Below are 14150 nucleotides of genomic sequence, written 5' to 3' on the forward strand. Positions count from 1 at the left end.
TGTTCTTCAATGTTAAATAAGCAGTTTGAAGGGTTTGTCACACAAAGCACTTATCTTTTACAAAGTTATTAAAAGCTTTAATCAAATTTCAATGCAATACATACACCCATAAATCACAGTGAAAGAAAACACACTGAAAATAAATTAAAAACTGAATCATTGACTTGAGACGGGCTCTTTTTAACATGGCAGCCATTCTATAAATAAGAGTCTATGAAAGTGATCATTTACCTGAAGCCCCTGGCTGTGCCTGCTTTTCTCTCTCAACTCAACTAGTCCTCTCTAGCCATCCCGAGCTGGACTACTCCAGCTAAAACAAAACTGTTGAATGAGGAAGGAAACAGAAAACACATGGGAAAGAGAAGGTTTGAAGGTCAACCAAACAGTAAGCAGAAGCAAGAACATTAGGAGAAGCAGGTATGAATCGGATATGTTAAGCAACAAGAAAGAACAGATTCATAAAATTTTAAGAATTTCTGTATGTACAATTACTACACCTATTTTATGTTATTTTGTATGCAAATATCAACAAGGCAGGGTCTGCTCTTGCATTTCACTCAAGGGATTTTTTATAGTAATCTATATTATCTTCTATAAGTATAAAACAATATATTTTACTCTAAATGCAACAAAAACAATATTTCAAGTAATAAATTTAACACAAATACCTTAAACTTGTTTCCCACACTGATGAAGCTAAGTTTTCCTGCTTTTTGTTTCGTATCCTTGTTGTTATTTGTGGATGATTCAAATAACTCTCGTATAAATTTATCCCTGGACTCACATATTAAGGATTCAAGAGACATATGTAAAGCATCATTATTTTTTTCCACAAATTGGGTCTGAAAAATAAAGGAACAGGAATGATTCAGTCCATTCTATGGTAATATCCTTTGATATAGCTCTGTTCAATAGAATTTTCCAAGATGACAGAACTGTTCTGTATCTGCACTGTCCAACACAGTTGCCACCAATATAGACACGGAGCACATGAGGTATGGCTAGTGTACTGAGGAACTAAATTTTAAACTTTATTAAATTTAAATGGAAATAACAGATGTGGCTAGAGATTAACATTCTGTACAGTGAAGCTTCAACCTCAGATGGTTTTCTCTTGGTAAAAGTCATACTCACTGTTTCATAGCACACTGCCCCTGCAAAATGCCGGATAATGAAGCCTTCATCATCTCTGATGTTCCTATGAATTGCCAACTTAGATTTTCTGGGTATCTGAAAAGAGTACATATATCAGTTATTAAAATATCAAAAACAGATTACATAATTTCCTTTAGAAAACATCTGGGATGTGAAATACTTAAATTATAAAGGATACACAGAAATGTACCCCTGAAACAAATAATACATTATATGTTAATTTTAAAAAATTAAAAAACTTTTAAAGGATATTTTCACACTTCACACAATTATATTACCTTTGAAACATCTAGTAAGCTTTAAACTACCAATGAAATCTAGCAAGTATTTGGTTATAATCTCTTAGAAAAGAAAAAAGAACTAAGACAAAAAAACAACACTGTAAGTATGCAAAACAATGGGCATTTTTATAAAGTTAACTATTTATGTTTAAAGTAGTGGTTCTTGATCTTGATTGGCAAATTACCCAAAGAACTTTTTAAAATTTATTTTTCTTAATTTTAATAAACATATAATGTATTTTTATCCCCAGGGATACAGGTCTGTGAATAGCCAGGTTTACACACTTCACAGCACTCACCATAGCACATACCCTCCCCAATGTCCATAACCCCTCCCCTACCGTCCCCCCTCTCCCAACCCCCTTCCCCCAGCAACCCTCAGTTTGTTTTGTGAGATTAAGAGTCACTTATGGTTTGTCTCCCTCCCAATCCCATCTTGTTTCATTATTCTTCTCCTACCCCCTTAAACCCCCCATGTTGCATCTCTACTTCCTTATATCAAGGAGATCATATGATAGTTGCCTTTCTCCGATTGATTTATTTCACTAAGCATGATACCCTCTAGTTCCATCCATGTCATCGCAAATGGCAAGATTTCGTTTCTTTTGATGGCTGCATAATATTCCATTGTGTATATATACCACATCTTCTTTATCCATTCATCTGTGGATGGACATCTAGGTTCTTTCCATAGTTTGGCTATTGTAGATATTGTTGCTATAAACATTTACCCAAAAAACTTTTAAACCTCCTAAATCCCATACCATTTATATCCGATGATTCCTAGCTACAGCCAAGGTCGTTCTAAAACACATCTGAAATCAGTACAGGAACTTTTCCACTATTACGGCTATACATTCTAACATGTGTATAGAGGAGCCTGAATCTATCTGAAGGACACTGAATCATTTTAGGGTTATACTATCAATTATAGCATCTAATATTTAAAAATCTCCAAAATGCCTTCATATAAGAGTATACGTCTGACCCTCAAAATAACCTAAGGAGGGGCGCCTGGGTGGCTCAGTGGTTAAGCCGCTGCCTTCGGCTCAGGTCATGATCTCAGGGTCCTGGGATCGAGTCCCGCATCGGGCTCTCTGCTCAGCAGGGAGCCTGCTTCCTCCTCTCTCTCTCTCTCTCTCTCTGCCTGCCTCTCTGCCTACTTGTGATTTCTCTCTGTCAAATAAATAAATAAAATCTTTAAAAAAAAAAAAAAAAATAACCTAAGGATAAGAAAGACATTCTCATTTAAAAATGCAGAAGCCTGGGGCAACCTGGGTGGCTCAGTGGGTTAAGGCCTCTGTCTTCGGCTCAGGTTGTGATCCTAGAGTCCTGGGATGGAGCCCCACATCAGGCTCTCTGCTCCGTGGGGGGCCTGCTTCCCCCCCACCACCCGTTGCCTCTCTGCCTCCTTGTGATCTCTGTCAAATAAATAAATAAAATCTTAAAAAAAAAAAATGCAGAAGCTAAGACTTTGAGAGCCTTACCAGGCCTTTTCTAGGTGAGAGAGCTGGCAGACCAAGGAGGCTCTTCTCTGAGGTGATAACACCAGCATGAGTCAGAGTAAAGGCGCTGGACTCAAAATGTCTGGCCTGATTCCCAATTCCACCACTTTCCTTACTATGCTATACATGACCGGTCACTTAACCTCTTTGTGTATGTCTCCTCATCTCTGGCATGGGGATACAAACAGGATCCACTGCAGGGATTATGAGGTTTAAATAAAATACTTCAAGATCAATGACTAGCACATACTAAGTGTTCAATAGATAATGATTATTATTTTTATTTCCAAAGAATTATAACAAAATCAATGGTTTATAAAAATTAGAATTTACTGTCTTGCTCTTGTTCTCTTTTGAAACAAGCAGCCAAAGTCCATTCTTGATGTTTTAGCTTGCTGTCCCTATAGTTATATGTACTATATAACTCCAGGTAGTCACAATTCTGTTGACCAGCAATCAGTACTCTTGTTAAAGGTAACCATGCATCAGGCTGGTCATTACAAAGACCAGTGAACAGTAAATAAATAGGACTGGATATAACACCTCTTCAATCATAGCAAAAGTTTGTTGAGGGAGGATACATATTGTTTTATTTCAATCTCCACTGAAGAGAAACAGAAGAACTCCAAGTCAGTGGGACAGGTGATTGTTAGATTCAGTCCCCTTGAGGTTACCATAATTACATTAGCTTTTCAAGGAAATACATTCAACCTATTTACCTTACACATTCTTAATTTAGTTACTGATGTATGGAAACAAGAATATTTGTCTTCATTCACTTCAGCTCTTAGGGCTATCAAAGTCCTGGCTGTTACACTAGGTTACAATCTCAAAACAATAAACAGAATGGGAGGCATTTGCCACTCTAAGCAGCTTCTCTTCCTTTTCCTGCCTTTCCTTTGTTGTCCTCTGTAAGTTAAGGCAGCACCTATCTTCCTGGATCAAATTAACATCCACATTTCTCTGGGCTAATCAGTTCTTACTGGGCACAAGGATGGAGGTGTCCTTGTATTACCTCAAGTAATAACAGCTGAGTGTAAAGATAAACACAGAATTAGGTGAATAAGGTAAACCTCAAGAGCCACAGGGGCCAGCCTCATGCAGAACAGCCCTACAATTCACTGCTGCAAGGATTCAACCTCAGCTCTATATCCCAACAGCAGTGCAGGGAACTAAGTCTTCTGGCGCCTGGGTGGCTCAGTCAGTTGAGCGGCTGACTCCTGGCTTTGGCTTAGGTCATGATCTCAGGGTCATGAGATTGAGCCCCCTGTCAGGTTCTGTGCTCAGCACAGAGTCTGCTTGAGATCCTCTCTCCCTCCCCCTCTGCCCCTACCCCTGCACATGTGCTCTCTCTCTAAAATTTAAAAAAAAAAAAAAATCTTCAAAAAGGGATAGAAAAAAAACAAGTGTACTTCTCATTTATTTCTATAGCTCTGTGTCTGGTTTTCCCCTCAGCTAATTCTTCTACTGCTTCAGTTTCTATGTCTGTCTCTGGGTATATTTTCCATTCAAAACTCCCTAGGAAAGAACATTAAAATAAATTGCCTACCCGTTACCTAATATGGATTGCTTGCACCAGTCAGTCTCTAAGCCATGAACTTTACTGCTCGTCTTATAAACGTGCAGACTGGCGGCTCTTTGTGATTCTAGGTGCCAAACCCTGGAACATGATCAAGGTCTCATGATAGAAAAAAAAGCAACCCGTGGCCACTTTACTAAAAGGAAGAACATAAAAACAGCAGGTAAACCATTTTGTACATTTTAGATTGATAAAATGTACTTTCTATTCAGCTAAAAGGGTCTTCATTAGATAGATCATCATCACCCAAACTATACATGTATAAATTCAGTGCCTATCTACAGAAGATGCTGTGCTGAAAAAATTACAGTTATTCTCAGCCCCATATAATTTATTATTCTGATTATTTAATATGCAGTATCTAGTATATCTTTCTAAAGATTTCTCTTCCCACCACAGAGTCTCAGTTTTGGAATGGTAAACTCACAGTGAGTCGGAAATGTTCTTTGTGCTTCTGGTGAACTGCAGATGTAAAGTGTTGGTCACTTGGCTGGGGAAGGCGATTTTCTTCATCTAAAATATCCAATATCCCCACTAATTTTGCTTCAATTAAATCTATTCCAAAAAAAATTAAAATATGTTAGGGTAAAAACATTTTAAAGATATATGAACAATTTACTAATCACAAATTTAAAGTACTGGTCAGAAGCAATATAGCAGATTTGTAAATATCCTCACAGGTACAGAAAGCAGGTATTTTATTTCAAATCTGACAATTTTTTGGAAAGTAAAATCATATACAGGTTTCCTCCACTATGGAAAAGTCTGCTTTATGCCACTTTGCTTTTATGGAAGACCTACATTAATGCCTATTTTCACTAGCTGAAAGAAATCGAAAGAGAATATTTGCACTTACAAAATGGTAACTGCTTCTCTGATTTATACCATTTTGGCTTTCAAAGTTTTCATAAAAATGCTCTATTTTCAGATAGCAGGGGAAACTAATATAAGTTTTAGAAAAATAATACCAGGCACATATAATTAATGTAATAACCATTCTATCTGCAGGCTTGGATGAGAGAGGCTAAAGAACCAAAAATTCCTCCTCTCCATATAATACCTACATTCAAAATGAAGTAAAACTACAGAAACTTTCACATGCAGAGCTTTTAAAACTACTTTTCAATACTGACTCAAATGTTTTCCAGCAAAACTTCAGTAACAGCACATTTTTATCCTCCTACCATTCAGGTAATTTGAATTTCCTGCTTATACAAAATATCTATAAAATATAAAGTGCTTAAAAAAAGTATATAAAATCTATTAAATGGGACAAGACTCCAAAAGCATAGAACATATGAAAAGAAATCAAAATTCTAACTGCATTGTTCAGAGAATGATACTTTTTAGGCAAGTGGTGATGGTGAAAGGGGGGCAGCTGAATTAAGCTATAAATGAGTATTTTGATAGAAGGATATGAAAGTGGGCAAAAGATAAACAAAATAGGAGGAGTTCCAGCCAAGATATAAAGTCAAAGGCACAGAGATCTGAGAAAAGCTGTGATGTGTAAAGGAAACACTCTGTGAGCCAGCTAGGATGTAAAAATGCTTTGGAAAGTTGTATCAGTATAAAGTATTATTACTATTACTTTTATTATTATTATTATTATTATTATACATGGTTTCCAAATGTAGCACATGAGTTACTGACTCAATTGTCATATGGAGTTTTGAAAACAAAGTCAGCCCAACAGTTGATTTTCATGATGAGGTAGGAAAATAAAGAAAGATTGAGCACTAAGCTGGAAGGTGACGGGGAAAGGTTTCCTTACTGATAAAAAGAGAAACCCTGTTCTCCTGGCTGCACTGCATTATCCAGATCTGACACATGAAACTTGTGAAGCTAACTTGCAATGGATCGGAGGGTGCTGACAATGCAGAGAACAAAACAAGGGAACTAAACTACAGAAGAGTCAAACACTGAAAAACCTCACTCAGAGCCTGGCTAACCTATGGGCTTCCTCAAGTGAGATAATTTATCTCTTTACTACTTAAGGCATTTAGTTCCCATCTTAACTTACTCACATGTTGGCTGTTTAAGAATGAAAATGTTCATCACGGTAAACAAAAGAAATTTAAGGAAAACTTTAGCCAATGGCTGAATTTGATGCCTTGGTAGGAAAAAAACTTCCTGGCAGAACAAGAGAAGTAAAACTTTTCTCAAATACCAGAGTTTCAAGTCCCATAACAATTAATTTCAATCACAGAGCACAGAAAAATTACTAGTAAAAGCATGTACTATATCTTCCCATACTTTCCAAAAGTAGAATAAAAAAACCCACATACCTATACAGTCCTGATTATCCACATAATGCACTTCATTAACACCTAAACCTTCTTTTTGATAAAGTTCTTGTTCCTAAAATAAAATAATCATAATCACAGATATGGAAATACTGTTATGATATGAAATGGTGTGTTTTGTGCCACTTCTCATAACTTTTGTTGATTAGTCCAGAGTACAAAGGCTCATACCAACTAGTTCAGTGGTTAAGGAGACATACAAAACATTAGGGAAGAAAGATCCCTGCCCCTAAAGCAATGTAAAGTCAGAAACTAATGACCAACATATGATTTATATATGTGGAAATGTTCCCACCTACAGATAAGCACACTTTTCTTGAAATATGCAGAGAAATTACACACACATATGGAGATCTGTTCAAACTCAAGGAAAGGCCAGGCTCTGAAATACCTTCAGCAATTTTAAAGTCAAACTTATTAGAAAAATAGACCAAGAGTCAGCAAACTTTTTCTGTAAAGGGCTAGAGAGTAAATATTTTCAATTGTGAATCACATGGTCTTTGTCAAAACTACTCAATTAAGCCACTACAGCACAAAAGCAGCCATAGATAACAGTTAATGAAGAAACATGGCTGTGTTCCAATAAAACTTCATTTGCATAAATAGGCAGCCTGCTGGATCTGTCCCAAAGGCCATAGTCTATCAACCCCTGGAATACACAGAAGAACATAAGAACTTGCTGTGATAGTTTTTAAAAGTTTAAAGAACAGCTAAACAAAGTAGCTCCCTTTGACATGAAACTTCTTCTTCTATTTCCTCAATAGTCCTAAACTGTTGTCCAAAGATAGGAGAGATTTTTAACATGTACACACAGGCACTAAAATCAAAGAAACCGCAATTAATTGCAAATGGGCTCTAGTAGCTACACAGTGATACATACAAGGAATATAACATTGTAAAAAGTAAGTGTAATTTGGAAGAATAATATACAAGTTAAAGTTGAGTTCCTACATATAAGCCTGGTACCTTCTTAAAGAAAAAAAAAAAAAAAAAGGATTTATCAAAGATGGGTGAGCAATGCATTGAACTTAGGCTGATATGTATTTTAATCTTTTTTCCCAAATGTTTAAATATTTCCTCCCACAAGATATACTAGAAAAGGTTTCTATCATTTTAGAAGTCAGTATCCATTTAAGAACCAATCTGAATTTGAAATCCAAACATTTATTTTAAAGAACTGTTATAAAAATAAACATGTATCAAAATACCATCTCATGGTCATGTTTCTAGATAAAGCTTGCTGGGCTGGTGCGGAAGGGACTGATGAGTATTTGGTTTACCTATTCATTTATGCCAGAATTGGCTTAACCTACAGTATAGTATACAAGTAAAAAGTATAACAGGGAAAGTGCTCGGAAACCCATAAAAACAAAATAAAATAAAAATGTGAGAAAAGATTAATGGAATGCGAAAAGGAAAGAATATTTCACATTTCAAGACCAGATACAGTGGAGAAGAGAACTTAGAAAACAGCAGTACTAATATGAGGAGAACATGGTTGTGGGCCAGCCGCTCGAAGGTGGGTTCAGACCTGCAGTAGTCAGTAACCTGCTCTGGTAATCAGTTTCTTCATTTGTAAAATAAAAAGCTGAAATAGATCATCTCTGAGTTCCCTGTAACTCTACTGTCTACATTCAGTAAAACATATCTCCAATAGCTCAAAAAGGAAGGAAAGCCAAATACAAAGGATTTGTACAAAGGAGAATTCAAATACAAGCTAAGAATGGTGAGTCTAATCACACATCAAGTGATCCAAACCTATCTTTACTTATTCTGTAAAGAATTATAAAATAACTTCCTAGACTTGGGGTTGTGAGTGTTGGTCACACCCACAGTTACTCACTAGGAGCAGTGGCAACTGGGCAGTGCACACTGTAGCCTGGCAGAGAAAGCACTGGCCAGAGGCACTCCAGGCCATTGGCCACACTGATTTGGTGGCTTTCCTGTGACACACAGAAAGGGTGAGCACGTAGCAGAGTGGGTAAAAGCAGAGGAAGGGTGGGAGATGCCAATGTCAAAGATGAGAGTAGAAAGTTGTTTGGCAGTGGCAGAAGTAGGGGCAACAGACTCAGAAAAAGAAACAACGGAAATTCCCAGTCTAGCAAAAGACACTAGTACGAAGCAATAGATGTTCACTTCTGCAGAGGTGCCTGCTAGAGTTTTTACTGGGTTCCTAAGCTTAGGTGTACAATTAACACTTCTGATGTACCTGAGCAACAGCTAAGCCACTGGGGGCCTGTCCTAGCCATCTCTGATCTCCTGAACCATCTTACATTATACCCCTTCTATCAGTGTAACTGCAGCATGTCTCTGTTCCTTGAAATTAAAATAGCATAATGCGGTTCTTAATTTAAATTGTAATAGCAATTACCTCTTTCAGAATCCTTTCATTAAAAAATTGTTGAAGTTTTTCATTGCAATAGTTGATGCAAAATTGTTCAAAACTGTTGTGTTCAAAGTACTCTGTAAAATATAAAACCAGAATCAAAAGTCATCAACTTCATATTATAAATTTATCTTAGGATAAAATTTTATTGTATCAATGCTTAGTTTAAAATTAGGTTAAAAAAATTTCAAATAATTGTTTTTAGATTCCTCAAATGCTCTTATTTCAAGACAAAATGTTTTAAGTATTTAGGTACTGAAAATACTGTGTTTTACTCAACAAAAACAGTGTGTGTTGAATGAGATAAATATTATATAGTGTAAGATACAAAATGTAAGCCACTTACAACATAATTTTCTTAAGCGCAAGTGTTAACAGCAATCTAAATTAACTAAAGAACAAAAATGACCTAAATGCAAGTGCTTTAGATCTTTTTCTGTGTAATCTGTAAAATTACAGTTATAAAAAAACATGAACACTAACTCATTTTTAAAATGAAAAGACTATATTACATTATCTCTAAGATCCCTGCAGCTCTAAAATGTTATGATTCTGTGTATGTGCCTGTTACACTAAACCTAGTGCAGACCAGGAAACAAATGTCTGAAGATTCAGAAATCTTAAGTCAGTGATGAGTGTTTGCCTACCTTTGGACAAAAAGTTTTAACATATATATCACTTCAAAACCAAAACTCTATTCCCCCAAAAAGTAAACACGCAAACTTTCCCTCGGCAAAAGCAAACAAACTACACAGGAAGAAAACACCGCTCATACACAGGCAGAAGGAACACCCACATTGATAAAGCCCAATATAAAATCAGTCAGATTTACTATGAGATTTTTTACAAAACAGTCATTCAAAACAACATGGCATTCAGATGTTAGTGACCCATTTCATTTCTGATTGCAGAGCCCGATGGTTGTTCTCAATATTTATCTTGAATATATATTAACATAAAATATCTTGTATGTACTTTATGTACTATACTATGTGCTATATCCTTAAAAAATATGTTTTTTCATTTGGTGGGAATTCACTGGACATAGCTACCTGTTGATAACACTAATGATGAATTTCTACATAGAGCAATGAGTTTGACATATATGGTAGGTCAACTAGTACCCAGTACTACACTATTGTCAGTGGTTTTAGGGACTTAATCTTCTTTATTAGTAGCATTCAAGACTTTACCTTTATTCAGTTGCTTTCCTTTAGGAGTACAGAGACATCCCCTAACAATAATGGTTTCAATCAACATGTTTTTTTCTTTTTCTTTTTTTTGAGGTGGGGGAGGGGCCAAGGGGGGGAGAGAGAGAATCTTAAACAGGCTCCACACCTAGTGCAGACACCAAGCAGAGCTCAATCTCACGATGTTGAGATCATGACCTAAGCCAGAATCAAGAGTCAGACACTTAGACAAATAAGCCACCCAGGCGCCCCTCAGTCAACATGTTTTAATTTCAGCATTAGTGTGACCAAAATCTATGAGTTTTTCCCTTTCTTAAGCATCGGCTTCCTATTTAAATAACATTATGAAATGAAATCTAAGTATGGACATATAACTGAAAATACATCAAGTGAAAGGTATTACAAGGGAAAAAGGTTTTTTTACATTTTAAATATATGTGAAAAACTGAATAAAAAATATCAAATACAGATTCATGAACAAAACTGTACTTACCAAAACCAGCAATATCTAGGACTCCAATAAAATAAGATGATGTTTCAAAAGGAAAACACTGATTTACTCTGTTTACCACATGATCAAAAAGATGGCTATAGACAGTCTTTGCCAAGGCATCACGAGCATTGTTTGCTTGCTCCACTTTCAAGGGTACCCTATAAAAGAAGACTATACCAATGAAACTTTTTTACAGTAATAACTGGGAAAATAATGCCAGATATCAAGATCAAAGTGTATCCAAAACATTCACTGTGAAGAACAAAATAAATAGCTACAGAAGGTCATCTGCCAATAGGCACAAATAAATGGGGCTAAGAAGCATAGTAAAAGAACTAAAGAAGTTATCTACACGTAGATAAAAAAAAGTTTTATTGAGTAAAAACTTTAGGCTCAAAAAATGGTTTCGTCTTAATTTATGCTTTATTGCACATGATGAATATATAAAAAATTATTCAGAGGAATAATCTTCCTTTCGACCTTCAAAGATTTACTTTAAATGCAAAGGAAACCGTGTTTAATTCAGGGTAACTTTAAAGTATGGTACCTTATTTAACATTGTTTAGGAAGAAATGTTTACATCTAAAAATCTGGACTGTCCAATTCTACTATATTAAAATAGTAGAATTGGACAACACAACAATGCTAGATGTTGCAGATACAGACACAGAGCCCTCTTCCTAAAGAAAATTATACTCTAATGAAGAAACTACCATAAAAGTGAATTTTCAAAACGCATGCTTAATGCTATCATAAGGGTAAGTAGAAGGCACCATGGGAACACCAAAAAAAAAAAAAAGTCAAATTTGGAAGTAACCTTAAAAGTCTTTCAGGTCGGGGGGCGCCTGGGTAGCTCAGTGGGTTAAAGTCTCTGCCTTCTGCTTGGGTCATGATCCCAGGTCCTGGGATCGAGCCCTGCATCAGGCTCTCTACTCAGCAGGGAGCCTGCTTCCTCCTTCCTCCTTCCTTCCTCCTCTCTCTTTGCCTGCCTCTCTGCCTACTTGTGATCTCGGTCTGTCAAATAAATAAATAAAATCTTAACAAAAAAAAAAGTCTTTCAGGTCGGGGCACCTGGGTGGTTCAGTGGGTTAAAGCCTCTACCTTCAGCTCAGGTCATGATCTCAGGGTCCTGGGATCGAGCCCCGATGGGCTCTCTGCTCAGCGGGGAGCCTGCTTCCCCCTCTCTCTCTCTGCCTCTCTGCCTACTTGTGATCTCTGTCTGTCAAATAAATAAATAAAATCTTAAAAAAAAAAAAAAAAAGAAAAAAAGTTTTTCAGGTCAGACTAATACTTGAATCTCTTCTAAACTGGTTTTCCAACTTAAACTTCCTGCAACAGAACCCGTTCCTAAAGTGAAACTTCTCTGAGTACCCCATACATAAAACACATAAAAGAAGTGCTTTAACAAAGGAGAAATGAAGGAAATGCTACCTGAAGATCACACACGTGTGCATTTACTGTAGTTCCCTTGTGTCCCAGAAATATTTCCAAGGAAAAGCAACTGTATGGTACTACTATACATTCTCCTTGGTAAGGTTTACTTTATAATAATTTGGAATTAGTTTAGCAAACAATCAGGCTAAACATACCTTGTTAATGTTTCCCAAAATGAAAGAAGTACCAAACTTTCTGTGTGGCTAAAAGTTTGTTTTTAAATCCTTCTTAGATAAATTTGTTGAAAATCTTCCTGAAATAGGTCACTAGAGCTCACTGACTGCCTTATTTAGCAAGGGATAGAGGATCTGACTTTTTTCCCTACAAATGAAGATCTTCCAGTGCTTCAGAATGACGGCTGAATATCGATTTTATTTTATAGTATCAAAACCAGAAATGCCTAAAACACAGGATATTGAGCCAAAAGTGTACAGACGCCCAAATATAACCTAGAAGTTCTTGGTTACAGATCAGAGAAACTTTGGCTACGCTCTTATTTTCCTATCATTTGCAATTTCCTCTAAATGAAGACTCTAAGAGGTAAGGGGGAAATCCATTTGCTGTGTGTTTTACTGGAGTAAGTTTTACTTAATAAGTTTTAGAACATGACAGTTGCAAGGAAAATGACTTTTAAAGTAAAATGATCTGTTTCCTTCTGAAACTAAATGGTGATGGTTGTACAACCTTGTAAATACACTTTAAAAATACTAAACTGTACCTTTTAGAAGAGTGAATTATTTCTCAAAAAAAAAAGTCTGGAAAATTTGGAAAAAAATTGTTGCCTAAAACAAATATTAACATAATCAACTCATATTTTTGTAGTTGTACAAAAGTAAACTTCTCTTACTTTATAAACTACAAATAATAAACTTTATAAACTACTTTATAAACTACAAATAATAAACTTTATAAACTACAAATCTGTGGCATTCGGCATATCTGTAAGGAACAACTTTAAGAGCAGCATTTACTTATATAGTAGATTACTGCAGTAATATGCACAGAATTCTTACCTATCAAGCATATGTTTTAGAACATTATAATGATCATAAAGATCAACTTTAAATCTTATTGTTCTCAAAGATTTTTCCCTGACAAACCATAAGGCAGCATTTTTACAGAGCAGTGAGTTAAGGAACTTACTTTATAACTGTTCCTTTGGTGCCCCCTGCTGTTGTTAGCATGACTCTTGTAGTTAAACTTACACGAAGATCATCTTGATCCAAACCTAGTAATTCAGCACAATATTCCAATGCCTGAGTAGATTTATTCTTCAGATTACAACCACCTAATGAAAATACATTTAAATTTCAAGTTAACAGACATTTTATAAACCAGATTTCCAAGATCACTTCTTAGAAGTATACTTCACTTACATAAATCTATGGAATAGACCAGGCTTATTTGTGACTTTTAATTTCACTTCACTTTTTTTCACCACCCCACTCAGTGGGTTAAGTCTTTGCCTTTGGCTCAGGTCATGATCAGGATCCTGGGATCAAGCCTTGAGGTGGACTCTCTGCTCAGCAGGGTGCCCACTTCTCCTCTCTCCCTGCCTGCCTCTCTGCCTACTTGTGATCTCTGTCATGTAAGTAAAATAAAATAAAATAAAATAAAATAAAAAAGAGAGAGAGAGAGATGCCTGGGTGGACCAGTCCATTAAGTGGCTGCCTTCAGCTCAAGTCATGTTCCCAGGGTCCTGGGATCAAGTCCCACATTGGCCTCCTTGCTCAGTGGGGAGACTGCTTCTCTCTTGGCCTCCTCTGCCTGCCACTCTGTCTGCCTGTGCGTGCTCTCTCTCTCTCTCTCTCTGACAAATAAATA

The 14150-nt window shown here is 36.2% G+C and overlaps 1 protein-coding gene across 6 annotated transcripts in view; it reads right to left on the reverse strand.

Annotated features, from left to right (window-relative positions):
• MYO6 (myosin VI) overlaps window positions 1-14150 on the reverse strand; it is a 154197-nt gene that overhangs the window by 38004 nt on the left and 102043 nt on the right. For all 6 annotated transcript variants that reach the window (XM_013056278.2, XM_004752792.3, XM_004752791.3 and 3 more), the window contains exons 12-18: window positions 13470-13614; window positions 10893-11050; window positions 9195-9286; window positions 6806-6878; window positions 4948-5075; window positions 1135-1230; window positions 669-842 (exon numbers count right to left, since the gene is read on the reverse strand). In XM_013056278.2, coding sequence (XP_012911732.1) covers window positions 669-842; window positions 1135-1230; window positions 4948-5075; window positions 6806-6878; window positions 9195-9286; window positions 10893-11050; window positions 13470-13614 — 866 coding nt within the window. The remainder of the gene's footprint in view (window positions 1-668; window positions 843-1134; window positions 1231-4947; window positions 5076-6805; window positions 6879-9194; window positions 9287-10892; window positions 11051-13469; window positions 13615-14150) is intronic.

Source organism: Mustela putorius, unplaced genomic scaffold (genome assembly GCF_011764305.1).
Source record: "Mustela putorius furo isolate JIRA1106 unplaced genomic scaffold, ASM1176430v1.1 tig00003863_pilon_pilon_pilon, whole genome shotgun sequence".
In the NCBI taxonomy this organism is placed as follows: Eukaryota; Metazoa; Chordata; class Mammalia; order Carnivora; family Mustelidae; genus Mustela; species Mustela putorius.